General features: G+C 36.9%; 2 protein-coding genes across 4 annotated transcripts in view; both read right to left on the bottom strand.

Annotated features, from left to right (window-relative positions):
* LOC110021142 (chaperonin CPN60-like 2, mitochondrial) overlaps positions 1 to 23,503 on the bottom strand; it is a 49,320-nt gene extending 25,817 nt beyond the window's left edge. For all 3 annotated transcript variants that reach the window (XM_020719512.1, XM_020719522.1, XM_020719503.1), the window contains exons 1-12: positions 23,379 to 23,503; positions 23,266 to 23,287; positions 23,057 to 23,191; positions 18,102 to 18,261; positions 6,998 to 7,173; positions 6,128 to 6,223; positions 5,953 to 6,057; positions 5,456 to 5,548; positions 5,273 to 5,362; positions 3,895 to 3,975; positions 3,718 to 3,786; positions 3,314 to 3,391 (exon numbers count right to left, since the gene is read on the bottom strand). In XM_020719512.1, the coding sequence (XP_020575171.1) occupies positions 3,314 to 3,391; positions 3,718 to 3,786; positions 3,895 to 3,975; positions 5,273 to 5,362; positions 5,456 to 5,548; positions 5,953 to 6,057; positions 6,128 to 6,223; positions 6,998 to 7,173; positions 18,102 to 18,261; positions 23,057 to 23,191; positions 23,266 to 23,287; positions 23,379 to 23,419 (1,146 nt within the window). In that variant the 5' untranslated portion in view covers positions 23,420 to 23,503. The remainder of the gene's footprint in view (positions 1 to 3,313; positions 3,392 to 3,717; positions 3,787 to 3,894; positions 3,976 to 5,272; positions 5,363 to 5,455; positions 5,549 to 5,952; positions 6,058 to 6,127; positions 6,224 to 6,997; positions 7,174 to 18,101; positions 18,262 to 23,056; positions 23,192 to 23,265; positions 23,288 to 23,378) is intronic.
* Positions 23,504 to 25,624: 2,121 nt separating this feature from the next.
* Positions 25,625 to 27,190, bottom strand: part of LOC110028105 (probable mitochondrial-processing peptidase subunit beta, mitochondrial) — an 11,923-nt gene continuing 10,357 nt past the window's right edge. Inside the window, exons 7-9 of the mRNA XM_020729835.1 lie at positions 26,622 to 26,687; positions 26,398 to 26,505; positions 25,625 to 25,820 (exon numbers count right to left, since the gene is read on the bottom strand). Of these exons, the coding sequence (XP_020585494.1) occupies positions 25,734 to 25,820; positions 26,398 to 26,505; positions 26,622 to 26,687 (261 nt within the window). The 3' untranslated portion in view covers positions 25,625 to 25,733. The remainder of the gene's footprint in view (positions 25,821 to 26,397; positions 26,506 to 26,621; positions 26,688 to 27,190) is intronic.

The following is a 27,190-nucleotide window of genomic DNA, read 5'->3' as shown; positions in this document are numbered from 1 at the left end:
CCCCCGCCCCCCATCGTAACCTGTAGTTGTCGGTTTTCCCTCACTACTTCCTGCACTTGATTTATTCCCATCCACAAGTGATCGTGACCAGCTCTAGCCTATTCCTCCCATCATCCACTTCCATTTGACAGCAACAGATCTACCACCACCTTTTCTCAGCCCCCTCTTTCCAGTCAACCATCAACTTCCCTTCCCCCAATTTCCCAGCTTGTTGTCCCAGCCACATGCCTGTTTTTTGCTAGCTGCCGTCAACCCTTCCTACCAACTTCCAACCCCTGTTTCCGCTACATCCGCAGCCCTCCGCGTCGTCCTCACTCGAGGGTGCCTTTTCAGGTTTTTGTTGTTGTTTCCCTAATGTTGAGAGTCTTTGTTTGTAACCTTTATATAAATTTCAGCAATAACATTCACATTTTATTTGTGGTTTGAATTAGTTCTAGTATCAAATACACATTTTCATGCATAGGCTTAAAGCAGCAAAGTGTTATGTATGTAAATATGAAAGTTAAGTTGTGAGATATGCAAATACATAAGAATTGTGTGCTATGTATATAAATTTCACTTACGTTTTTCCATCATTTCATGGCTTCTTTGCTCCTAAATAATTCCTACAACCAAGAAACCAAGACATCATTTTGCATATTTCTCATAAATGACATTTTGAGATTTTGATACCGGAGTTAACCAAATAACAACGGAAAACACAACTTTTTTACTGAAATCAATAGAGGTTACAACAAATACACACAGAAATAAAAAAGATCAAAAGACAAACAACATAAACGCCAAACTAGGACTTAAAGTCGAGGGTGGTGAGAAAGTTGTGGTAGGATGACTGTCGTTAGGGAAATAAAAGGCTGAGATAGGGATGCGGTGGCAAGGGAGGTGAGTTGGCTAGCGGCTGGTTTGTAGCAAGGAAGAGGAAGGCTGGCGGTTGGGTTGCAACAATGAAGGAGGGGTTGGCTGGCAAGGGAACAACAAAAATAAGGGGCTGGCTGACGACGTTGGTCTGCAGATGGTGCTGCAAGCCAGACGGCGGCTAGATGTGCTGGCCGCAATTAGGAGATGCGGCTAGATGTAGGAAGGACTGTAGCAAAGCTGGGCTAGCTGAGAGTGGTTGGGCAGACAACAACAATGGGGGAAGGGCTGCAGCTGGTGCAAGGGGGCCGGGAAGGTGAAAACAAAGTGGAACTGTAGAACAACAGCTAGGGAGGGTTGTCCGGCTGCTGCACGGAGAAGAAGGATGGTGGCAGAGGAGGGGGAAGTCGAAGATAAATACCCCTCGAGAAAAAGATATATTCGAAGCACAACTCGACCTTTAGGAGCGAATCACCGCCTTGGAACAAGATACAACCCAAAAAAGAACAATAGGGGACACTAACGGATGAATAAATAGAAAATCCGACAAAAATTGCAATTTCAAACCCTAGCACAACGCACACAAGAGAAGGGAATAATACAAGAAAAAGTGTTGAAATTCTAAAAGATAAATAAAAGGGCATTCGGTTTGGTTCGGTCCCGATCACAGGACCTAAGTGCCCTATACTCGAGAAAGCAAGATCTCGCATCCTAGTACGTTGGCGCTCTTGTGTCAAATTTCCTTCCAAACAGGTCACCGACAATTGCCTCTTCGGTTGCATGATTGGGGTTTAGTTCCGGGTAAGTGGAAGAGGATGTATAGAGAAGATGTAGAGTGAGAAAGAATATTTTTAGGTGGCCGATTTGAAAAATCTGCAAAAAAAAAAGATTTTTGTATGGAGGTGGGGTTAGGTATTGGTGGATGCTAGAAACCCTAAGATATAATTAAAGTTAGGCTGACTCTGATACTAAATGATACCGGGATTAACCCAAATGAAAATAAGCAAACAAATATTATTACTAAAAATCCAATAGGAGATTACAACCAACGCACTAAAAGTGAAAATAATAATAGACACAGCACACAAACTCACACTATGGTTCGATCAAGGGGTGGTGGTTGGCTATGGGATTTGGAAGGGGTGGCAAGTGGTGGGAATGATGGCATGGGCATTGGGATGAAATATAACAGCGGTTGGAGCAGTTTTCTAGGAGTGGCAGTGAGTAGGAAGCGGCTAGACAGCAGCAGGTTGTTGTTTTCCGGATGGCGGCAACAAGGAACGGCGATCGGGAGAGATGCAGGGAGGATGGGGAAGGTTGCAGAAAATAGCAAAAGGGGTGGCTGGTGGCTGGTTCTGCAGGAGGGCAGCAATGGGACGTTGTTCTATGCGGCTATGGCAAGGAGAGGAAGAGGGGGCAAGGCGATTGGACAACATGAACTGCAGAAAACAGCAAAAGGAGGCTGTTTCGGGCGGCTAGAGTAGAGAAGAAACGGACGGGAGTGATGGGGCTGATGCAAGGCAAGGAAAGTTGGAGATAAATCCCACCTCAGAAAGGAGATATGGCTGGAGCACCACTCGACCCTTGGAAGCTAATCACCACCTTGTAACGAGATATAGTCGGAGTACCACTTGCCCTTAGATACAACCCTAGAAGGGGAAACAAGAGAAGCCGACAACTGTCCTGACAAAAACACAATCAAAACTCAAAACCAATAATACAAGAATCAACTATATAAGCCCCATATAACTAGGATTGGGTAAAGGGTCAAACCATCGTGGAAGAGCTGGTCGGCTCTCCCAGGTCTGGACCGGTTCAATCCCAACTCATCCAGGTGCAATTCGGTGCTGGTTTAGAGTCGCGGGTGGGATGCCCGTGCCAAAAGGATCACACAATTGTTGTTGGGTCAAGGAGCCCCACGTCATGCCCCCTTTCCACCTTGAGTCTCCACAACCCGCCATGTATTTCAGATCAGACTTTTGTTTCGGTTGGGATTTTGAAGCTACTATGACAAAAGACACAAAAAATGAAGAATTGCATACATACCACTCAATTCTTATGTATTTACATATTTAACATTCTAAATTCAATTTTTTAATACATGTCACCTCACCTACGCATGAATTGGTGTATTTCACTTTTTAAAAGTCAAAATAGTGGTATTTTTTATATGACATGAATGATTTTGGTGGTATAAAAGTAAAAAATAAAGTTCAGACGTTAGATATGTAAATACATAGGAACTGGGTAGTATGTATGTAAATACCCTAAAATTGAACATACTTCTGATGATTTAAGCCTTTGTCTATTTAAGCAATACTCAGTCCGGATCCATCCACAAATTTGAGAACCTGAAGATGTCAGGAATCCATCCAAAATAATCCAAATAGCACGCCTAATAACATTAATGGAAAACGTAGTTAAAGAAAATTTACATGCAAGGTTACATAAAGTTTACCTGTTCTCGTCTTTCTTCGATTAGTCTTTTGTCCCCACCACCACGCAGAATAATGGTATCATCAAGAGAGACAGTAACCTGTTTATTCCACCAATCAGACAAAAGCTTACAATGTCTAGATTTGAAGTTTTAATTTAAAGTAGGGGCATTTACATACATACCACACAATTCTTATATATTTACATATCTAATACGTAAACTTTACTTTTTACATTCATGCCACCTAAATCTTTCATATCACATCAAAAATACCAAATACACCTTTTCATGCATGGGCATGGATGTAAAAATTCAGGTTTAGATGTTAGATATGTAAATACAAAAGAATTGAGTGGTATGTATGTAAATTTTCCTTTAAAGTATTCAAAAAGGTTGAATTTATGAAAACTCTAATCTCTATGCACCTTCTTAGCAGTCCCAAGCATTTCTAATTGCGCATTTGATAAGGTAAGATCATGTTCCTCAGAGATAACCTGTACAACAAATTTGTTATAGAAATACCTAATCAATAAACAGAAAAACTGAGCATGTCAAAAAACCATAAATAAAAATAATTTCTGCTTCAGGCACTAGAATCCAACCTGACCCCCTGTACGAATAGCAAGATCCTCTAGATTAACTCTTCTATTTTCACCAAAACCCGGAGCTTTGATGGCACAAACCTGAGGCCATGTACAACCAATCAATGTAAGACCATGAAACATTTTTTTTTTAACCGAAGATAAATAATCAAGAAAATTCGCTTCAAGGACAATGTTACAAGTACGGCATTTGTGTAAATAACAACAAAATGGGACCACCTATATGATGCAAGGACACTATTAATTAAGGAGCAGTGGAGTGTCGGGTACGTGTCAGACACTCACACACGTCCGACATGGCTCCGCACATGTTAAACACGACGTATAAGTATCCAATTTATAAACAATTTTAAAATAAGGTGCATGCATGTTCTAAAATAATAAATTATAAAATTCAAAAAATATTTTTAAACATATGTATTTTTAATATTAAAACTATAAAAAATAATTTTATTTGGGAATAATTACAAACATAACATCCAAAACATCGTAATTTATAAAATCTAGCACCCATGTGATATTTACTACTGAACCGATGTATTTACTCATGTCACGATCAAACCATTAAAAATTTGATAAAAATGAAAAATACAGATTGAAAGTTTTATCATGAATTTGGATATTTGAGTAAGAATTTGAAAAATGAATGAATGTGGGTGTTGGATCTGTAAATAGCAATGTTTTAGGTGCTATGTAATTGTCCCTTCTATTTTTCATTTAAAATTTAAACTTATTTTTGATGTAAGACTTTAAATTCTTGCTTTTTCTATATCATAAATTAAATAAATATCTATGGATTCATTAACTTAACTTTTAAAAGTTAATGTTATTAACTTTCTTAATATCTCTACTTCTTTATACTTAATGTTCTATTTATTTAATTTTCATCTACTTTTTTATGATTTATATTTGGAAGATTTACATACCACTCAATTCTTATGTATTTACACATCAAACACTTAAACATCAATTTTTACAATATATGTTAAATTAGTTATGCATGAAATAATTTCACTTCTTCAAAATTAAAATAGTGGTATTTTAGATGTGATACGTAAGTGCTCATTAATATGATAACGTCATTTCTGGCATGTCTCAGTGTCTTATGCTTTCAATAATATAAGTGTCACGTGTCTTTGTCGTGTTGAGTCCATGCTTCCCGTGTATGTATTATTGCATCATAGGAGACCAACTATCATACATTGCTGCCTATTCTTCCACCAAAATCCCTTAAGCAAACAACAAATAAAAAATAGATGGAATAAGTTAATATCCATAATGCACAATCCAGTTCTAGCACTTACATTTTAGAAATCCTTCTTAGTTGGGAAAAGGTTAAATTTCTAAAAAAAATATTTATATTCATTGATAGAATTACCTTCATCCCCGCGCGATGTTTATTTAGTACCAGCATCGCCAAAGCATCACCTTCTATATCTTCGGCAACAATTAACAAAGATCTCCCTTCCTGTAATTTAAATTTAAATTAACCAAGTTCATGCAAATTTCAATCATCATGTTCATGCTATATTAAATAATAAAAAACTAAAAAGGATGGTACCTTTAAAGCAAGCTCCAAAATTCGGATTAGATGACTTGTATGAATGTCTGAAATCTTCTTGTCATGAATCAGAATCAAGGGATTTTCTAGTTCCTAATTAGAATGATTTGCAAATAAGCATTAGAGGATTTTTTATTTGCAAGATGAGAAGTGTAACCATCTTAGCTAAAGATCATAAAGCAAAAGAATCATTCAATAATCATCAAAGCAAAAAGGGTAAAATTAAAAGGGGCATTTACATACACTCCACGCAATTCTTATGTATTTACATACATAACGCATGAAACTCATATTTACTTGAATACCACTCAAATCCTCATCATCAAATCAAAAATATCATCATCATTGCCATTTTAAAAATGAAATACACTTTTTCATGCATAAATTTATGCAACAAGGTGTTATAAATGTAAACATCAAATTTTGGGTGTTATATATGTAAATATAAGAGTATTCTGTGGTAGTTATGTAAATTTCCCTAATTAAAAAGCACTTACACATTTCTGAGATCCTTTATCAGTAACAAAATAAGGAGATATGTAGCCTCTCGCTAATTTCATTCCCTCAACCACTTCAAGCTCATTGTGCAGAGTCTTTCCTTCCTGTTGTTTATATTAAATTATGACAAGAAACTAAGTAACGTGTTATCTAGAAATTCTAAAAAAGCCTTACTGAAACTGTAATAACTCCATATTTGCTAACTTTCTTCATTGCGCTAGCTATCAACTGCCCGATTTCTTTGTCGCCATTTGCAGAGATGGTTGCTACCTGTTTAAATGGGCAAATTAGTCAACAAACTGTAGTTAGTGTATCAATTTTCATAAGAGCAAAAAAAAAAAGAGAGATAAAAAATAAAGTAGGGACAATTACATACATACCACCCAAATCCGATGTATTTACATATCTAACACCTAAATTTTACTTTATACATTTATACCACCCAAAACTTTCACATCAGGTCAAAAAAACCACTATTTTGGCTTTTAAAAAGTGAAATATACATTTTCATGCATAGGTAAGATGGCATATATAATAAAAATTGAAGTTGTTAGATATGTAAATAAATATGAATTGTTGGTATGTATGTAAATCATTCAAGAAATTTATAGAGTTTAAATTAAAATTTTAAAAATCACTACAGAAAAAAAAGATAAAGCAATAAGCTCAATACAGTTCCAAAATTCTAAATATGAGATCATTATTGTCAGATAATTAAATCGTGTGCCATTAAGATATTTAAAAAAAAAAGGAAGATTTACATAAATACCAATCAATTCCTTTGTATTTACATATCAAGCACCTAAACTTCAATTTTAGATACATACCATCTTACCTATGCATCAAAACATGTTTTTCGCTTTTTAAAAGTCAAAACGGTGCTATTTTTTATGTGATGTGGAAGATATGGATGGTATAAATATAAAAAAGCAAAGTTCTGGTGTTAGATATGAAAATACATAAGAATTTAGTGGTATACACGTAAATCTTCCAAGAAAATAATGCGGAACTGAAATTATAAAGCATGCCAACAGAATTCTTAACCTGTGCAATTTCTTCTGGAGTTTTAATCATCCATGCTCTGTCTTTCAGATGAGCTATGACAGAATCCACAGCCATATTTATTCCATTTCGCAAATCCTTGACATTAACTCCTGCTGCAACAGATTTGCACCCTTCAGCAAGTATTGCTTGAGTTAGAACAGTAGCACAAGTGGTACCTGTTCCAAAACAAGTTACTATTATAAAAAGCAAAAACTTTATTGCGGGTTAATTTCCAATGGATTTTGGGGACATGCAAACCTTTGAGAAAAAAATAATCCAATTTAAGGTATAATTTTTATATAGGGAAAAGTGTTAAAATGGTCTCCTGACTCTTTGTAAGGTTCCTTTTAGTCTCAGAGTCTAAAAAAAATATAAATTTAGTCCTTAGACTACTTTAATATGGGTTAAAATAGTCCCCAAAGAGGACTAGTTCTACTTCTATTAAAAGATTGTGGGGACTATTTTGGCATTGTTAAAGATTCTGGGACTAAAATGAACATATATAAATAGTCAGAGGACAATATCAGCACTTCACTCATTTTATATAGAACTTCGTTGATACAATACATTTGCCAAATCCAACAGTTGGGAAATAAGAATAGACAAACTCATGAAAGATCCTTCATACTTAGAATGATTAAAAGGTTAGGATCTTACAATTGGCGATATCTTTTGTCCTAATTGCAAATATGACAAGGAAATCCAAGAATGCTTCCATTATGATTGGGAAAGTTTTTACTATAAAAAAAAGCTCAAAAAATTAACAAGAAAATTAGTGCTTACAGCCTTTAATATTGCTAGAAAAGAGATAATTGATACTGAAGGAAATGCAAATCATAACGGAAACACGAATATACCACTGAAATTGAAATCAATTACGACAGCTCTTCAACAAAAAAAAAGGATAACAAACACAAAATATTGGATGACACAAACAAACACCTTGAAAGTGTATCCCAAGGGCGGGGTAGGTGAGCCCGATGGATCCGAAGGCTTGGGGCTGCAAAGGTGAATGTAGAAAAGGGACCAACAGAGTTTGAAATGTGGACTGGAGGAGGGAGGCAGCAGGTTACAGTGGCGGGAAGATTTGTTGTGCGGCTGGGAGGTAGAAAGAAAGGTGAGGTAGCAAGATGAGAAGGTGGGACAACAGCTGGGAAGGCTCTCCAGCACTTTTCAAAGGGTGGATAGTGAGCGGGGAAGCGCTTACAATGATGGGGAAAATACTGGACAGCAAGATACTTGTTGTAAGGGTATCGGCGGGCTGCCGAGAGGGGTCTGAAAGAACTGAACAGCAGCTTGCTGTAGTAGAAAGGGGTTCGGCAATGCAGGGGGAAGTTGTTAAGGGTGGTCGGTAGCTAAGGGAAGTGAAGGAGAAGAAGTAGGGAAGATAGAAGAGGAGATACAATCACCACCTCGGAGTAGGATACAGTCGGAGCACCACCACCTACTCGGATACAATCCTACGAAAACAAGAAAACTCTACACAAGAAATCTAAAAGTAATACACAGCCAAAAACCTAGCCCTAACTCTCACTAATAATCATAAAAATAGGCACAAAAACAAGAAAGAACAGAAAAGGAAGAAGGAGAAGGGTTCGTGGCATTGCCGCCCGTCCTAAACTACCACTAATTCGAGCGGGACGCATGAAGAGGAGAGAAATCATGCTCACCTCCTGTTGCACCTTGAACAAGTTGAACCAAGCATTTGAACCGGCTCCCCTATGCCAATGGCTGAACCGAATTCTTTCCCGCATCTGAAAGGTAAACTTTCGCACCTACGTCCACAAGGGAAAGCCCGACATCAGTCTTCCGAGTTTGAGGAGGAGGTTCAACTTTATTTGTCGATGTTTCAGGCTCCTCGTAATAATGTGTCAGCTCGTCAAAACACAAGTCGACAATGTTGAGCGTGACTGAGGCATTGTATCTCGTGACAGGTAGCTCTTGTAGGTGTTGTCGTTCCAAAACACATTTTGGTCGAATAGATATCCGTCAACCTTTGGCATGCTCTGAGCTGAAACTGTAGCAAGACGAATATTCTCACGATTCAGATATCGAGTCATTTCAGGGGCAATCTCCTTCTTCCTCCTCATAATTGGCTAAATGCAGCTGAGGAGCTGGTGGGAGAGGAGGGATCAATTCTGAGGTGATATCTGTGGCAGGTTGTGCCCCTCTTATTAGAAACCATCCAGGAGAGACATCTTCTTCAGTGACAGAACCTATATCCCATTGAAAAATTTTATCCCACATCAAACTCCTCAGGCCCACTACAAAGTTGAGGTTCATCTTTCCTATATGGACATCAGACGAGGTGTTCCATGATGACCTGAAAGTAACCTCTGAATAACTCCATATAATGTTCTCGACATGGCGTGCAATGACCTTGGGGCAGTGGTGCTTTAACTAATGCAGGGCTTCACCCGAGCGGACGCGGATGCGGGAGTTTCCCGCATACCCGCGTCAGTTTCCCACACAAATGCGAGAAACATGTGATTCAGTCGATTGACATAAGGGAGCTGATCTAGATGCTTAGGGCGACCGGATCAGAGTGCAGCAGGAGGCGAGCGGGATTTCCTTCCTTTATTGTGTCCCACTCGATCGAGCGGCAATGTCGCCATCCCTTCCCCTCCTTCCTTTTCTGTTCTTTCTTGTTGGGAGTCCATGTATATGCTTGTTATTGAGCGTTTTTTCGGTCAGGAGACCTGACGGTTCGCATGGTACGCTGACCAATTAAACTTTCCTGAATAGAAAATGTGAGACTCGCATATCCACGTAATTTAAAAAAAAATTCGCTGAAGGCCGACCCGGCTCGGCCCGCGTCTCTTCGAATATCCCGCCTTTAGAATGTCGAGGAAAACGTTTCGAAAATACTCTCCGATGGTTTTTCTCCTACGTTTTCGTCGCTCGCTCTGCTAGGGTTTCACATTTCCCTCGTTCGATAACTTTGAAGCCGTGAGACGATGGCGTTTGATGATCCCGAGTATGCGCAAGCCGAAGAGAGCTCGAGAACAGTATCAGAAGAGGCTGAGAAGACAGAGGTTGAGCAGCCAATGAAGTCAAAGAAGCATAGAAAGAAGGAGGCGAAGAGGATGAAGGAGGGCATTGAAGGGGAAAACTTGTCCTGGTAATTGTCATCGTTTTATTCTCAGGTTATTTTTAGGTTATTAGTTTGATTATTATTGGGTTATTCTTGAGTTTTGAATAAATACAGGGTGGAACCCTCTGAGGATTCATTTAATCTTTAAGATGATATGTCTTGTATAAGTGAATGATATTAATGTCTGTTTTAAGTTCAGGATTATGTTGAGTATTTGACCACCTTATTTAATTCTTATGATGAATGTTTTTATAGGTTCTTGATTCTTTTGTTGATTTAATAGACGATGAGCATAGTTTATTTGCCCCTCTAGCTGGCCCGATCTCGTCTACTGCAAAGTCAATTGGAGAACCCGATATTCACACTCATCGAACTACACCAGAGTCTCATGGTGCTATTCCTTTTGTACATACTCGCAGCATCCCGCCACCTACACATTCACATTTGGGTTTAGAAGAGATATGACAAACTCTGAGGGAGCAACAACAACTTTTAGTTCAATTAAAGGATTCAGTAAAAAACTTAATTTTTTTTTTTTGAGTATACACTGAAGGAGGTGAAGACCGACATCAACGAAATAAAGAGATAAATAAATAAAGTTCTCATGGAATCTCTTTTTGGTTCTGAATTTGTTGGGAAGAAAGAAAGCTCAGAAAAGGAGGAAGAGCCACCTGCTCATATTGAGCAAGCTTCGGATCAGAAGTGGGGACCCGATATTCTTGAAGCAGAACAGTCGATAGGTAGAATGGCTGCCTTCGATGAAGCTGCACCTGATAGTGAAACTAATAAAATAAAGGGGGAACCTGGAGAAGACACCCCTAAAGACCTAATTGGTAGCTTAGTCCGAAGGATCAAGTCCAGAGGACCGAGGAAAAAGAGGATGCTTAGTTCTTCATTTGTTGTTGTAAAAAGAAAGAAGATGGAAGAAGTTTCAACCTCGAATATAGATGATCTAGTACAACATATTTATGAGTCTTCCACGCCGATTACCATACCATCTCCACAGCTCAATGAAGCTAGGGAAGAGGAGGCTGAAGAAGTTTGGGAGGAGGTACAGCCGGGCACAATTGTTTCATATGAATGTGCCCTCCCTTGTTTAGCCGTAGAGTTCCCCGTCAGAGAACTACTACCATCACACATGCAACAAGTGATAGATACTTGTTTAAAAATGTACAAAGAAAGGTATGTACAAAACAGAACATTTTTTTTGTCAATTGTTTATTAAATCTAATAAATATTGTTCAATCAATTTGCAGGGATGACATAATAATTGCTCAGGGTCACATTCATATAATTCGAAATGGCCTTGAAGCATTTTGGGATAATAAAGAAGTAGGGGTAGAACATGTAGATTTGTTTGTCATTAGATTGGATAACCGTCGGCGCCAATCCCCTAATTCTTTTAGACCCTATTTGTATGTCTCTCCGACACATTGGGTAAGTAATAAAATTCCCATTAATTTTGTATATGCAACAGATTCATGCTCTTTTTAAATTCATTTATTTTGTAAATGCAGGGGTTTAGATATCATCCTCTTCGAGATATTGTTGCCCACATCACAGTGAAAGCTGTATCTCAGGCAGAGGCAATTCCAATAATTAATAATAGGCATTGGACTCTACTTGTTGGGAGTCAGAAGGACCGCAAGTGGAGATTCTACATCTCATTGTCTAATAAAATGCATTTGGGAGTCACACGCGATGTGCTAAAATTCTAAGTTTTATCTAACTAACAACCGACATAAACTATTTATTCTTTTACTGTTTTAAACAACCATTTGTATTATCAGATAAGGCATCTTCGTAAGGACGCCGGGAATGCTTTCCGCAGTGACCCGAGTAATTGGGATGTTATCACGACTAGAGGAATTTCCACACAAAGTAATAGCGTCGACTGCGGTATATTTGTTTGTAAATATATGGAAACAATTGTACAGAAAAGAAAGATTAACTAGAAAAACCATCAAGACTGACAGACTGAGATGCCTCGGTTTAGGGCAGAGCCACTATATAAAATCTGCAGATATAGATTATTTGGAGGATAAATGTATTTCGGAACTTTGATTGTCTTTATATTATATAGCCTGAATGATTATGAATTTTGGCAGGTTTATTTTCTCCGAGGATTTGGTTTATATGCTTGTCTATTGTGGTTAATATGCTTGTGTATTGTGGCAGGCTTATTTACTCTGATATATTATCTGTTTGATATCTTACTGCATGTTATTGTTGATGTATTGTTATTTTGTTGGGTTGTTTTAGGGGTATTCTCAGGTTATTCTTGGGGTATTGCAACGTTACGGTTGAGTTATTATCGGGGTATTGTAAGGTTATTGTCGGGATATTCTCAGGTTATTCTCGGGTTTTGTTAGGTTATTCTTGAGATTCTCAGGTTATTGTCGGGGTATTGTAAGGTTATTTCCGGTTCCGGGGTATTGTTAGGTTATTCTCGGGGTATTGTTAGATTATTCTCGGAGTATTCTCAGGTTATTCTCAGGGTATTGTAAGGTTATTTTTAGGACAAGTTATTCTCGGTGTATTCTCAGATTATTCTCGGGGTTTTCTCAGGTTATTCTCGGGGTATTCTCAGGTTATTCTCGAGGTATTCTCAAGTTATTCTCGAGGTATTCTTAGGTTACTCTCGGGGTATTCTAAGATTATTCTCGAGGTATTCTTAGATTACTCTCGGGGTATTCTAAGGTTATTCTCGGGGTATTCTTAGGCTACTCTCAGGGTATTGTGAGATTATCCTTGGGGTATTTTAAGGTTATTCTCGGAGTATTCTTAGGTTACTCCCGGGGTATTGTTAGATTATCCTTGAAGACTTCAAAAGCTTTTAGCAGTCAGTCTGTGTATCTGTTTTTTTGTACTTCACAGTAGTGGCTAGCTGAGATTCTCTTTTATGACATGATTTTCCACAAATATAATCCTTCGACTTAATTTGCTTGGATTTAGCTCAGTAAGTTGTGTGGTCCTTGCATACGGTGAAACCAACATAATGTGCATAAGCACAAGAATGTTTGTAAGTCTCTTCCTCATTACGGACAACAGTATTAAGAAAGTTACGAGCAATTGGATCATTGCAATTTGTTTCTGGCCTAGATATCTACAAATTTGAATTATACAATAGAGATAGTCAGATAAATAACCCTAATCACAGAATAATGATGAAATAAACTAACGACAATCGAAGATTCACAGAAAATTTCACTTTTTTAGAGATCTGGTGGGTTAATTTTTTTGGATTATTCTTAGGTTATTCTCAGGTTTTTCTTGGGTTATTGAGTATTTCCTCAATCAACCCGAAAATAAATAACCCTAACCACAGAATAATGATGAAATAATCTAACGACAATCCAAGATTCACAGAAAATTTTACTTTTTTGAGAGATCTAGTAGGTTAATTTTCTCGGGTTATTCTTAGGTTATTCTCCGGTTATTCTCGAGTTATTGAGTCTTTCTTCAATAAACCCGAAAATAAATAACCCTAACCACAGAATAATATTGAAATAATCTAACGACAATCGAAGATTCACAGAAAATTTTACTTTTTGAGAGATCTGGTAGGTTAATTTTCTCGGGTTATTCTTAGGTTATTCTTAGATTATTCTCGGATTATTGAGTATTTCTTCAATCAACCCGAAAATAAATAACCCTAACCACAGAATAATGATGAAATAACCTAACGATAATCCAAGATTCACATAAATTTTCACTTTTTTTAAGAGATTCGGTGAATTACTTTCTCGGGTTATTTTTAGATTATTGTTGGGTTACTCTCGGGTTATTGAGTATTTCTTCAATCAACCCGAAAATAAATAATCTGAACCACAAAATAATGATGAAATAACCTAACGACAATCGAAAATTCACAGAAAATTTCATTTTTTTTTAAGAGATCTGGTGGATTACTTTCTCGGGTTATTCTTAGGTGATTGTTGGGTTACTCTCGGGAAAACGAGAGACGGATTAAAGTAAGCAAGACATCTTACCTCCGTTTCAAAGACGTTGACATTCATTTCATCATCTATGTGCTCAAACTCTTCATTAAAAGAGAAATATATCTCCATCATAAATGCAGCGACCAAACCCTAGCTGAGCCAAAAAAACCTTTTTTTGAAAACTTCTTTTCTACTGAATAATGCATAATACAAGTTTCTGAGGGAATAATACGCAAAAAAATTGGAGAGAATACGCCAAAAAGGCGGGATAATATGTAACCCTAAAGCACGTCGGGCTGGGTCGGGCTTAAACGCGTACATTTTTCCTTTTTGATGACGTGTAAATATGAGTCCCACAATTCCAGATGGCGTCTTTTACTTGGATAGCGGATGTAGCGCACCGTACGGGGACCTGAGGGAAAAATTCAGCTTGTTAGTGAGAGTTAGGGTTAGTTTTTTAGTTGTTTGTTACTTTCAGATTTCCTGTGTAAAGTTTTCTACCTTTCGTAGGATGTATCTGAGGAGGTGGCGGTGCCCCAGCTATATCCAACTCCGAGTTAGTGATGTCCCCCTACTACTCCTCCACTTCCCTTAGCTGTAGGACACCCCTAACAGCTTCCCCCTACACTGCAAACCCCTTTATGTTGCAGCAATCTGCTGTCAAATCCAATCAGGCCCCTCCCGACAGCCCGCAGACACCTTGTCTCGGCCTTTCCCATTGCTGCCAGCGCTTCCCTCTCACTGTTCACTCTCCGAAAAGTGTTGGCGACCCTTCTCAGTTGTTGTCCCACCTTCCCAACTTACTACCCCACATTCCTATCTACCTCCCAGCTGCCCAACAATCCTTCCCACCACCTTAACATGCTCCCTCCCTCCTTCAGTCCACCTTTCAACCCCTGTCGGCCCCTCTCCCGCATTCACCCTTGCTTCACCAAGCCTTCGGATCTATCGGGCCAACCTACCCTACCCTTGGAAAACAATTTTGAAGTGTTTGTTTGTGTTGTCCTATGTTTTTTGTTTGTTATCCTTCATTATTATGTTGAAAATTCATCTTTGTAGCCGATTTCAATTTCAGTAATAATATTTGTGTTTTCATTGTGGTTTGGGTTTCTCCCGGTATCATTAGTATCAAAGTTAGCCCAACCCTAAGGTTCCCTAGCATTCGCTACTACCTAACTCCATCAAAATTTTTCTTTCGCATTCCCAAACCATAAATAAAACTTGGACCTAACCCTCAATTCGTCTTGCTGATTTTCAAAATCAACAACCCTAAATTAAAGTTTTAGCCCTCTCTCACCTCCCAAGTTCCAACTCTAAACCCTAGTTATGTCACTATTAAGATACATGCCCGAGCCTTCCCGGGAGGAGATGCGGTGAGCGATCTGCCGACTTCGGCGGTGGATTACAGAAATGAAAGATTAAATCTAATGGTAGGCTACACTCGACCGTGATCCCAAAGGTTGAAGGGAGGAACAAGAATATATTAAGATGAAGCAGGAAACACACTGTCAGTTTCTATCAACTTACTACCATCAAAAGTTGTAGACTCTAGCTTCCCACGTGGAGAGACTGCAACACCAAGCAACCCCCTGGCCACTATCCAGCGAAACCAATCTGCAAGTTTGTCATAGCCAGAAAATGTGGCAAGTGCCACGGACTTGGACATGTTGAAGCAGAATGCACAACTAGGGCAGTGATCTACTTTACCGAGCAAGGCGTCATCAAAAAGTCGGGTAAAGACACCGCAGACACTGAAGACGGAGGGGACATAAATGAGGAGTACCAATTCCCAGTTGAAGGGATGAACTGTGATCAAGAAGAAAATAAAAACTTAAGAGAGATTTCTTATTTTTCAATTACCAATGAAGAGATGTCACCAAATCCAGTTGACCCCGAGATAGAGATTCCAACAGAGGAAACAGTTGTTACTCTAGAAGGTAGTGACTCTGAGATATAGGGCAGCCTAGCAAAGCAAGAGATTATGGCTCCTCAATCTTGCATCTTGCAAACGGTGTGAGGAACATCAAAAAGGATGATCTTGGATGTCTATAAGAGTTATGAGTTTGATGAGCCAACATCATATAGAGTTCCAGCATGGATAAGCGAGATGCAGATTTTTCAAATGTATAGACCGCCTTCTGAGTTGCCCCCACGGAGAGAGGTCCAACGTGTCAAAAATGAAATCATTGTTTTGCATCTGAATTTTGGTTTAGCTTTGGTAATTTCCCCTTCATGGGTTGTATCTGACGTCAAGGTAGTGCTCCGGTCGTCCCTTGTCCAAGGCGGCGATCGTCTCCACGGGTCCGGGTGATGTTCTGGTTGTACCTCGACCCGACGAGATATTTATCTATTCTTCAACCCTTCCTACTGTTATCAGTCCGCTTGTCAGCCCTTCACCAAGCCTCCACCTTGATGTCCTCCAACGGCACTCCTCTTCCGTTCTTGTCCTTCGTGTCGACCTCCTTTCAGCGCACCATTCGGCTCTTCCCAGCAGTCTCCTACCACCCAGCAGGCTGCCACCTTGCTGCCATCCAGCAGGACTCCTCTCCTGTCGCTGTCCTTCGCGTTGACATCCTTCCAAGACACCATCAACTCTTCACAGCAGCCATACAACCCTTTCCAGCAGTCGTTCGGCTCTTCCCAGGTGCCACTTAGCACCCAGCAGGCCGCCACCTTGATGCCTTCCATCAGGACTCCTCTCATGTTGTTGTTATTAGACCTTCTTCCAGATGTCTCTCTGGCCTTCACCCCAGACGCCTGCCTTGAAACACCACCCGGACTCCCTCCTCAACAAGCTTGTTGTGTCTTCATTGATGTGTCATTTTTTTGCACTTTTTCTTTATAGGGTTATTTTCCTTTCCTCTGAGTCTTCATTGTATCATTGTTTTTATTCAATAATGTTTGTCGTCTTACGTTGTGGTTTGGGTTAACATCGGTATCAATATTAATAATGTGTAATTTAATATAAGAAAATGGGAAAATATAATATTTGGAGTTCTCATGATGACTTTTCTAGTCAACTAGGACAACGCAACTCATTGATCAAATTAAGCGTATATTTAACAAACTCATTCCCACCAAAGTGCAAACATTCATGGGACAAGATTCACATTTTCTGCCAATGATGCACATACACTTCTGACTAAAAAGTTGTGCAGTGACGGAAACTAATACTAGCCTAACACGCCCCAGACACATGTCAGACATGCGTGTCTTAAAAGAGTGAATTAAAAAAAATTTAAAATTTCTTTTAAAAATCTATGGTATATTTTTTAAAAGTTAAAATAAAAAATATATATATTTTTATTTAAATATTAAACATATTTGTTCCACTTTTTCATATAATTTATTATCCCGACGAGCTTGAGCAATTCATCAATCACTCTCCTGGGCTAGTTTTTATCATTATGGATATTTTAATTTTTGAAGGATAATGCTATAAATTTCTTATTTGCTTTTTTTATTTTTCTTAATATTTTATTATATTTATATATATATACACACACACATGCATATATATAAATTAATGGCATGTCTGGCCCCAGTTCATGTCCTATATTTTTAATAAGAAAAGTGTCACATATCTATGTCATGTTATGTCATGTCTGTATCTCTGTGGCCATATCCGTGCAACATACTTTTCTGCCTAATCCTATCAAAATGTAATATAAAAGTGTTAAATAATATTCATATTTTTCCTTGACAAAAGAAATACATAATGATGAACAAGATGGGAAATAAATCCAATATTCAGAGCCTAATGTAGATTGCAAAAAAACAAAACACCAACAATAAATTGGGCATTTACATACATACCACACAATTCTTATATATTTACATATCCAACACCTAAACTTTCCTATTTACATGCATACCACTCAAATTTTTAACATCTCATCAAATATACCACCAATATTAACTTTTTAAAAGTGAAATACATATTATCATACATAAGTTCATAGATTAGCACCAAAGTGCTATAAATGTAACAAACTTTAGGTGTTACATATGTAAATGCATAAGAATTGTGTGGTATGTGTAAAATTTCCATAAATTAATTGAATATTACCATCTCCAGCAGCTTTGTTTGTAGCACTAGCAACCTGCTTTACAAGGTTTGCCCCAATATTTTTTGCTCTCTCCTTGAACTCAATACTTTTTGCAACAGAGACTCCATCTTTTGTGATTTTAGGATCCTTGTTGGTCTTCTCAATGATTACATTGCGACCCTATAACCAAGAACAGATTTAATACCAATATAGAAACAAAATTATTTTTTAACACTGCCCAAAAGTTTATTCTTTATCACCTTCACTTGTAATAATATGCTTGGGCTAAGAAAAGAGTTTGAAGACACTATTTAAAGCTTGAATATTCCATTTACAAGTTTACTTATAGCACTATCATCAGAATGAAGCTAGAAATCAAAAACTATAATAATTATAACTCGATAGAAGACTATGAATCTTCCTGGAATAATTATAACTCATCAGAAGGCCATAAATCTCAAGTTAAATTCTCTCAAGTTAAACTATAAAGACTTTAGTCCGAAGGTATGGTCTTCCACAACTAGGGAGAGACACATGGACATTTATGCTATGAGGTTGTACATAATCAAAAAATGCATAATGTTTAAATGATAATTAAATTTCATCTAGTGTAATAATTGTTTGGCCAACGCCACTCAATGAGATAAAGGCTTGTTGTTACTGTTGTTGTTGAAGTGTGTCAATTGTTAGCAAATCACCAACAATAGCATCCATTAAATCATTATAAATGATTGAATAAACAATATTGCCCACAACATGTCAAAAAATCATAGAAAAAGAATAATGCTCTGCTCAAAATAGCCACAAAGTATGAACACATTAAAAGAAAAAAAACAAATCAGGTAATATCTATAGATCAAGAACGCTAAGTCAAATCCATAATCTAAAATTAGAGTTAAGGGAGGGGAGTTAAAGCCATACATGAGTAGAGGAGAGAGAAAGTGCCACCAAGTCAAAGAAAAAAATTCTAGGTACACATCACAGTGGAGATTAACAGCATCAAAATGGCATAAGAAATGGTATAAGAGCAACTGACTCGACAAAAGGAATAGTGGGAGAGCAGAGCATGAAAGCTTGTTGAGATGGAATGAGATCGCTGATATAAGAGACAACGGGTTAATTAGGAATTACACAAACTGAAGTGAGCAAGAAGGAACCTGGAAACCAAAGGGAGATTAAAAAAAAAGTCTTTTTAAGTAATATTGAATATAAAATGCTTAAAGTGACCCTTTTACATCCCGCACAAGTCAATGTCCTTATTTGTTATGTACCTGACTTAGATTTTCACAAGAAATATCTTGAACACTACATCAAGTGTGTCAACATAAATCAAAGTGGGCCAAAGGTGTGTTCAACACCAACATCATAAGTATTCTTAAGTGTCTGCGCTCCATAGTTGAATGCACCCAAAACCCACCAAGCAAATGTAACCATTAAGAAAAGTGGTGGCTCAAGGCATACCCTCACAAGCATCAACAGAGTTATGAAGTGATGTTCTTGAGCCCTTTAAAAGACAATAATTGTTGCATTATGAATGTGAATCATTTAGCAATATCTACAAAAATAGCATTGCCAAAAAAGGTGATAGATTGGTTTTTGAAGGCAACACAAAGAGATTGAGATCATCACTAGCATGAGAAATGGCAGAGCAATAAGTATAAGAGAGAAGAATTGTTGGCAAAAGAAGAACATGTGACGGCTCATTGAGATGGAATGAGAACGCGGATAATAGAGAAAGCTAATGAAATTGGACTTGTGTTGAGAGAGAAGGAACCCAAGCACAACAAAAATTTCATGAAGATTTAAAAGGGGCTTTAAGTAATACCAAATCAAAATTCAGAATAGCATATTATTGAACTTAACTCAAAAATATTGCAACGAAAAAGACATGGAGCATGTCCCTTGTGCATCTCGCGCCAGTAGCTTTTATGACTGCCCTATGCTCGACTCTAATTTTGGCAAGAGATACCTAGGACACAATTTAAGTGTGTTGAACATATGTTTAAGGCATGTTGACGGCATGCTCACATGAACTCAAACATTTTAAAGTGCTCATGCTTCCTAGTACTTAAATGCACCAAAAAACTCTGTGAATGTAGCTTTCTAAAAATTGGCAGCTCAAACTGCACCCTCATAGGCCTGGATAGGGATATATAACAATTTTAGCCAATCTTTTAAAAGACAAAACTGCATTATGATTGTGTGTCATTAGTTATATGCATAAGGTGGCTTTCTTTTAAGCCAGAGTGAAGAGCCGTGATATCTTCACATATAGTACCTCCATTGTATGGTTTAAGAACCCTTCTTTCCGGTAATCTCCTCATCCCTGCAAAAGCCCTCCACCTTAAACAACCTAATCTGTGGATGCCTCCACAATTAAGTACCAAGTTAAAGCCAACCAAAACTCCCCTATAGTGTGAATATCCTCATAGAAAAAAGTCATCTCTCTAGAACATCAAACAACAACCATCAATGATACTAAAATTTAACAAATACACAAGGGAAAATAAATATTATTATTGAATTCAAAGTCTAAAATTAGAACAAATAGCACGTAAATATAAAATTGCAGCAAAACGACAACAAAAAACCAGCGTAGGATCTAGGGTGTCGGTGGTGTCGGTCAAGGTTTGGACCTCCCGGGTGGTCGGAAGGAGCATCTAGCAAGCTGGAAACAGCCATAGAAGAGGTTTTTCTAGGAGAAGGCAGAAAGGAGGAAGGGGTTAGGCAAGGTGGCAGCAAGAGTAAAGCAGCGAGGGTAAAGGGAATCGATGTAGGAGATAGTAGGGGAGAGATAGAATGGGATACACATCACCTGAAGACCAAAATACAGCTAGAGCACCACTTAGAACCCTAGGATACAACCATAGAAAAGAAAAAGGAGACGCCGACGGCTGTCCCAAAGCAAATCACAGGAAAAACTAAATCCTAAATGCTAAAAAAAGCAAATATATATTCCTAGATAACTAAAAGTGGGCCACCTCTTAAAAGGAGGCAGTACTCGCAAGACGAGAGTTTGTCGGCACTCAAAAGCCTAGGACAAAACCCGTCCAGGAAAAAGGACGTCCCATGTCAATCAATTTCATCATATATCTTGTGTTTTGAAAAAATCAACAATGTAACTTGTAAGTTTAATTACATGACAAGAAGACTTAAAAATTATATATATTTTTATTGTTTTATCATTGATCTCTAAGATTTTAGTGTTACGATTTTTAGCTGACCAAAGTATCTAAATCTCTTATCTATTGTCTTACATATTATATAATTTTTCCAAGTTCTCTAGACCAATAAGAATCATTAAGAGTTGTATCTTTTATTTTGCTTAAAATTCTCTTTGAAAATTTGTTAGTTTTAATAAAATTATTATGAACCTCAAAAATATATTTATTTGTCACTGTTTAAAAGCACTTTTTTTTCTTTTTTGATAAACGTCTGTAACTCCTCGCTCTCTCTTGAGACATCCTTATATATTATCTATTTTTTCGGCTCTACTAAAACTTCTACAAAAGTCTTCATAATAGAATTACATCTTGACCCAAATATGCGATTAAGACGGTGGCCCTATGGTTGAACATTTTCTCCTACGTCGAAAGATCGCACGTTTGAATACTTAAGCCCAAAGAATAAAAGGTTGGACTCAACTCAACTATAGCATTTTAGTTTGCCTCCTATCTTATAAAATATAACATTCACATTTCTTATGTTTCATCTTTTCAATAAGTTTAGAAATCAACAAATTAATCCTATTTTTATAATGAAGCTGACAGCCTATAGTCAACCATTTCATAACTTCACAATTTTAAAATTCAACCATTGCAACCTTGGGAAATTATTTCTTTCAAAAATTATCATTGCAATCTCAAGAAAAAAATAATAAATGTGTGTTGATTGGGTTAAAAACCAATCATAAAATATGCCAAAATTTATTAAATAAATTCAAATTTTATCGATATTATAATAGGCTTATTAATTAGTTGTATGGACAATGTTGTGTGCTATGTATGTAAATACCCCAACAAAATAACATCATTTTGAATAACATTGCATTCTATAAAGGAAAATTCAAGGAACCAACCACCACATAAAAGACTAAATGAATGGCATTTGAAAACAAAGAAATTCTTAGCCGCATGATTAGTGGTTCTACCACTATACTCGATATTTATTTTAAGAAAAATAAGAGGAATAGCTTAAATAAAAATGCATGTTAAACATCAAGGTTGTTACTATAAATTGAAGACAATTTAAGCTTGAATATGTGAACAAAACTAGATCATGACATAAGTTCCTTTTTTTTAGGGGGCTTAACATACCCACCACTCAATTCCTATGTATCTACAATCTAACACCTAAACTTCAATTTTTACATGCATACCATCTTACCTAAGGCATGAAAAGGTTTATTTCACTTTTTTTAAGTTAAAAAAATGGTATTTTTATATGATATGAAAGATTTGGCTAGTATAAATGTAAAAAGTAAAGTTTAGGAGTTAGATATGTAAATAAATAAGAATTTTTTTAATATATTATTATGTCGTCATGAAAGTATTGCAATATTTGCTATGGAGGAGGAGTCAACGCTTGAAGAAATTCAAGGACATCAATATATGTCTATAGAAAATATTAGGCAATAAAGCAACCACCAGAGAAAATTTGAAGTCACAATTGATTCATTAATTGATCAAACCGCAGGGTAAAAATGGTATGTCATCCACCATTAAAATAAAACATTTCCACTTAAAATATAAAACATGAATTGGCATACAATACCCTCATCATCTTGTACTGAGCTCTTGATCATCTCGACAAAGTTCTCCGCCTTAATCAAATAAAGATTCCAGTGGCTTTCATAACAAATTACTGATTTTTTTTTTCTAAATTGATATCAAAGAATGATAATAAAAAAAAATAACACAAAGACTATACACAATTCTCGCCGAATGGTCTCAGGATGTTACTAAAAACATCTCACCTTTGGCCCCATGGTGACCTTCACGGCCTCGGCGAGTTCATTAACCCCCTGCAGCATCGCGGCTCTAACACCAACCCCAAAATTGACATCCTTTGCTGAATAGTCCCTGCGTAAAAGTATTCTGCCACCCCACACCTGCGCCACTGCATATGCTTAGAAGAAGAAAGAGTTGAAAGATAAGCTCGATCAGAAAAGCTGCTCTATCTTACCTGATTCTTGGAAACAGAGGCTCTGTTATGAGAAAGAGGAAGACAGTTAGGATTAGAAGCTGCCATGAATTGGTTAAGATAACAAGAAAAAGGATGGGAGATCGAATGCGGACCTCGCTACGGAAGAAGCCAGCGCAGCAGCAACGCGATACATGGTGAAGCGAATTTGAAGAAAATAAATCGGGTTTATTTTTCCGAATTTGAGGGCGGCAGGGGGTTTAGGGTTTTAGGTTTTGCAGGAGCGCGGAAAAGGAAAGAAAGGGAATTTAAATCCATGTCACATAATTTTATAATTTTACAAATGTAACACTAAAATTTTTCATATTTACATGCATAACACCAAAAACTCCAAAAACTTTTGAAGATCGCATAAAAAATAGTAGTACTATTTTTTAAGAAAATTAAAATATATTCTTATGAAATAAAATATTATAAGAAAATAATATGACGAAAATAGTGGTTGATCAGTCAAACCGACAAAAATGGTTGTCTGAGTTAATCTGATCGGTGGCGGTTGATCGATCTGATCAACGAAGATAGTTTGACTAATTGGACCAATGACGACTGATCAATTGGATCAACGAAGATAGTTGATTGAGCCGATAGTGTGGATGTCCTCTCGACAATTCCAATTTAAAATTCATGCAATGTGCACAATGCGAAGACATTCATAAAATGGAAATCCGATCGTGCTTGACAGCAAATTGGACTTGTTTGTAATTTTTTCTTGTTTAAACAATTATACTCAGAGTTACTTGAAAGTGAAACTACCCTTATATAGCATTTATAAATTGTCTCCATGTTAGATAAGTCACGTCCATGAGAAAAAAGCATGCTCAAACAAGGAAAAAATGTAGGTTGACTAAAAAATATCCTAATATTCCCTAATAGTCTCGTGTTGCCTAAAAGCTTAGACGGATGAACTCAGTCTGATAGGTGAGGCTCACGTTCTTTTATCCATGAGCCTTCCCTCGTCAAACCATTCTCCTCTAGACTGTTAGTTTTCACATGATCAACGATGGCACAAAAAAAGGAACTCGAATAATTTTGTGGGTTGTATGTTAGCATGTTAATGTGCATAACCCGCTAATTTCCAAAAACTAACATTCATAATAAACAAAATACTACTTCATAATCTTTTCAGGAAAGAGTTTAAAAATGTCTCATTCGGCGAGTTGTGAATTGTCCGTGTCGTCGTATATGTTCTTCATATAAAGTTGGTGGCTTTCTCCGCTCTCAACATTTTCTATTAATTTGAGAGTTTTATTGTACAGAGTTTTAGTTTTGTACTTAAAATTCAATCGTCAGCTCATTTTCTTTGAATTTAAAGTTCACTCGATTTGGGCAAATTCCAAAAGCACGACTTAATGTAAAATGACATCAATCGCCCTACCGACCCCCTTCACCAACAACTCCACTGCCAGCCACCACCAATACCCTCCAATCCCCGTTGTCACCAGACCCTGCCAGTCCTCACCGCCCGCCCCCCACAGACCGCCATCATCCCCACAGATCACGGTCTTACGTTGCCGCCAACAAACGTATTACTTCTGAAATACATTATTTTCAATTTACTTTAAAAAAAAAATCATTTATTTTATACCGAACAAAACAAATCCAAAACATTTCAAAAAAGAATATAACACCACACTACTACCAATTTTATTGCTATCATTCATAAATTTACACAGTTTAAAAAAAATTTATCACCTTAACCACTTGGTATGTCTTGCAATATTTAAGTTCTTGTTATGTATTCACATGCACATAGCACACTTTTTGATATTTACACTAATAACATAATAGTGCCTCGAACCTATGCCCTTTTAAAGAGATACTGACGCTAACACTTTTATATTGAAGTTAAAAATTTTATCATACATGTAATTATGAGAGTTTAGATGTACATATGTAAATAAATAAAAGTTGTGTCACATGCATGTAAATTTGGAGGTTAGATATATAAATACATAAAAAAAAATGCACTTTGTATGTAAAGAAAAAATATTACATCGGGAATCCGCACGTAGAGTAACGTGTGGAGTCCAAGAAATTCAGCCGCCACAGGGGAATATTCCTGGTAATACAGTGGAATATCCCCCGTGTTATTCATGTGTTATTGTGTTCTGAAAATATTTATGGTGTTATAATAACACAATAACACATCTATAACGCTTGAATAACACACAATAACATCTGAATAATACGGGATTAATATTTCTCTGTCATTGGACTTCGCACGTTACTCTACGTACGGAGTCCTAATGTAATATTTTTTCGTATGTAAATGCCGCTAATAGAACATTCAATCAAACTTCATTACAAACATAATTGAATCAATAAATCACAAACAGTTACATTAAACTCCGAAAAAAATTTTTAATTACAGTATCATAATCTAAGATTACAACAATCAATACAGAACAATACTGAATTTTACAGAATACTGTAATATATTTTTTTTAAAGTCAGTGTTCCTCATCATGAACTTGTGACTGAAACCAGCCATGTTCTGGCAATCCTTCAACTGGTCCCATGGCAGCAACAGCCACATCCTGAAGATAAAAAAATAAAGATGTACATACAAGCCCCTTAATTTTTATTTATTTACATATCTAACCTCTAAACTTTAAGTGATATGAAAGTTTGCTTTAGGTATTAGACAGTAAATATATGAGAATTCCGTGGTATTACATGAACAACCCTTTATTACTTTTTCACCATTGCCTTTGACATTTATGTTTTCATGAATGAGAAAATATTACGTGTGGAGTCCGGGCGTAGAATTACATTCAAACAATGCAAAAAATTCGAGTAGAACGTTATAATCGTTATAAATGTTGTGCACGTATTTTGTGTAGAGTCCGAATGTAATACTGCATGTGAACTCCGCACGTGATATTCTTTCACACAAAAGGCATTAGTTTAAGCATATAAAGAAGCCTAACAACCCTCCAATAATCTTATAATAATACAATACACCCAACTACCAAGCGCTCATTATATGTCTAAAGCCTTTGCACGAAAATATGAATAAAGAATCCAAATTTATAAAATCGACCCTAAATAATTACAATAAAATTGATGGTGCCGAAGATAAAATAAAACTAAAATAGAGCGAGATAATATTACCTGATTTATTATGAATTTTCTTGCAATATTCTTTACAGTGCCAGCATCAACAGCATCAATGCGCGCAAAGAGCTCTAAAAATGGCACCACGCGCCCGTAAGTGAGCATCTGCAGTCAAAGGTAAAAGACTTCTTCGTTGAAATGTTCAGAAACATAGGGTCTATTCGGGATCACTTTCTTCTATTTCTTTTTAATTTTTAATTTTTATTTTATTTTAACATTACCTGGCGGCCATTATTCTCTGCAACTGATGTGGATCCATCAATGTGAAGCAGAAGGCAAGATTTGAGCTGCATGTCACATATTAACAGTGTCAAAATTTAATGTTTACACTCATAACCACTTTGTTGTCATAAACCATGAAAATATGTATTTCACTTTTAAAAAGTTATAAATGACGGTGTGTTTGATGTGATGTTAAAGATTTGGGTTTTATATATGTAAATGTGAATAGGCATTATATATGTGAATAGATAAGAGTTATTTGGTATGTATGTAAATGCTCCTTCTAAGATTTGTTTGAGGAGGGTACATCTATCTGCAAATATAACTGTGCAATTATTATGAAAAAATGAAAGTTTTTGGGAGCTATTGCCAGTAGTGTATTATATATAAGGTTGGCCAGAGGCTATTAGACGAGCCTCTCGACCAACCTCATATGCCTAAAAATTCTATTACGTACATAGACGTGATCGAAACAATGACCCCAGGGGTCTAACAAACTCTGTCAACCAAAGAGTCACACCAGGCGACACACACACACATATATATATATATGGGAAATTATTTCTTT

Source organism: Phalaenopsis equestris, unplaced genomic scaffold (assembly GCF_001263595.1).
Source record: "Phalaenopsis equestris unplaced genomic scaffold, ASM126359v1 Scaffold000002, whole genome shotgun sequence".
Lineage (NCBI taxonomy): Eukaryota > Viridiplantae > Streptophyta > Magnoliopsida > Asparagales > Orchidaceae > Phalaenopsis > Phalaenopsis equestris.
Note: the sequence above shows the minus strand (reverse complement) of the source record. Positions and strands in the feature narration are given on the sequence as shown.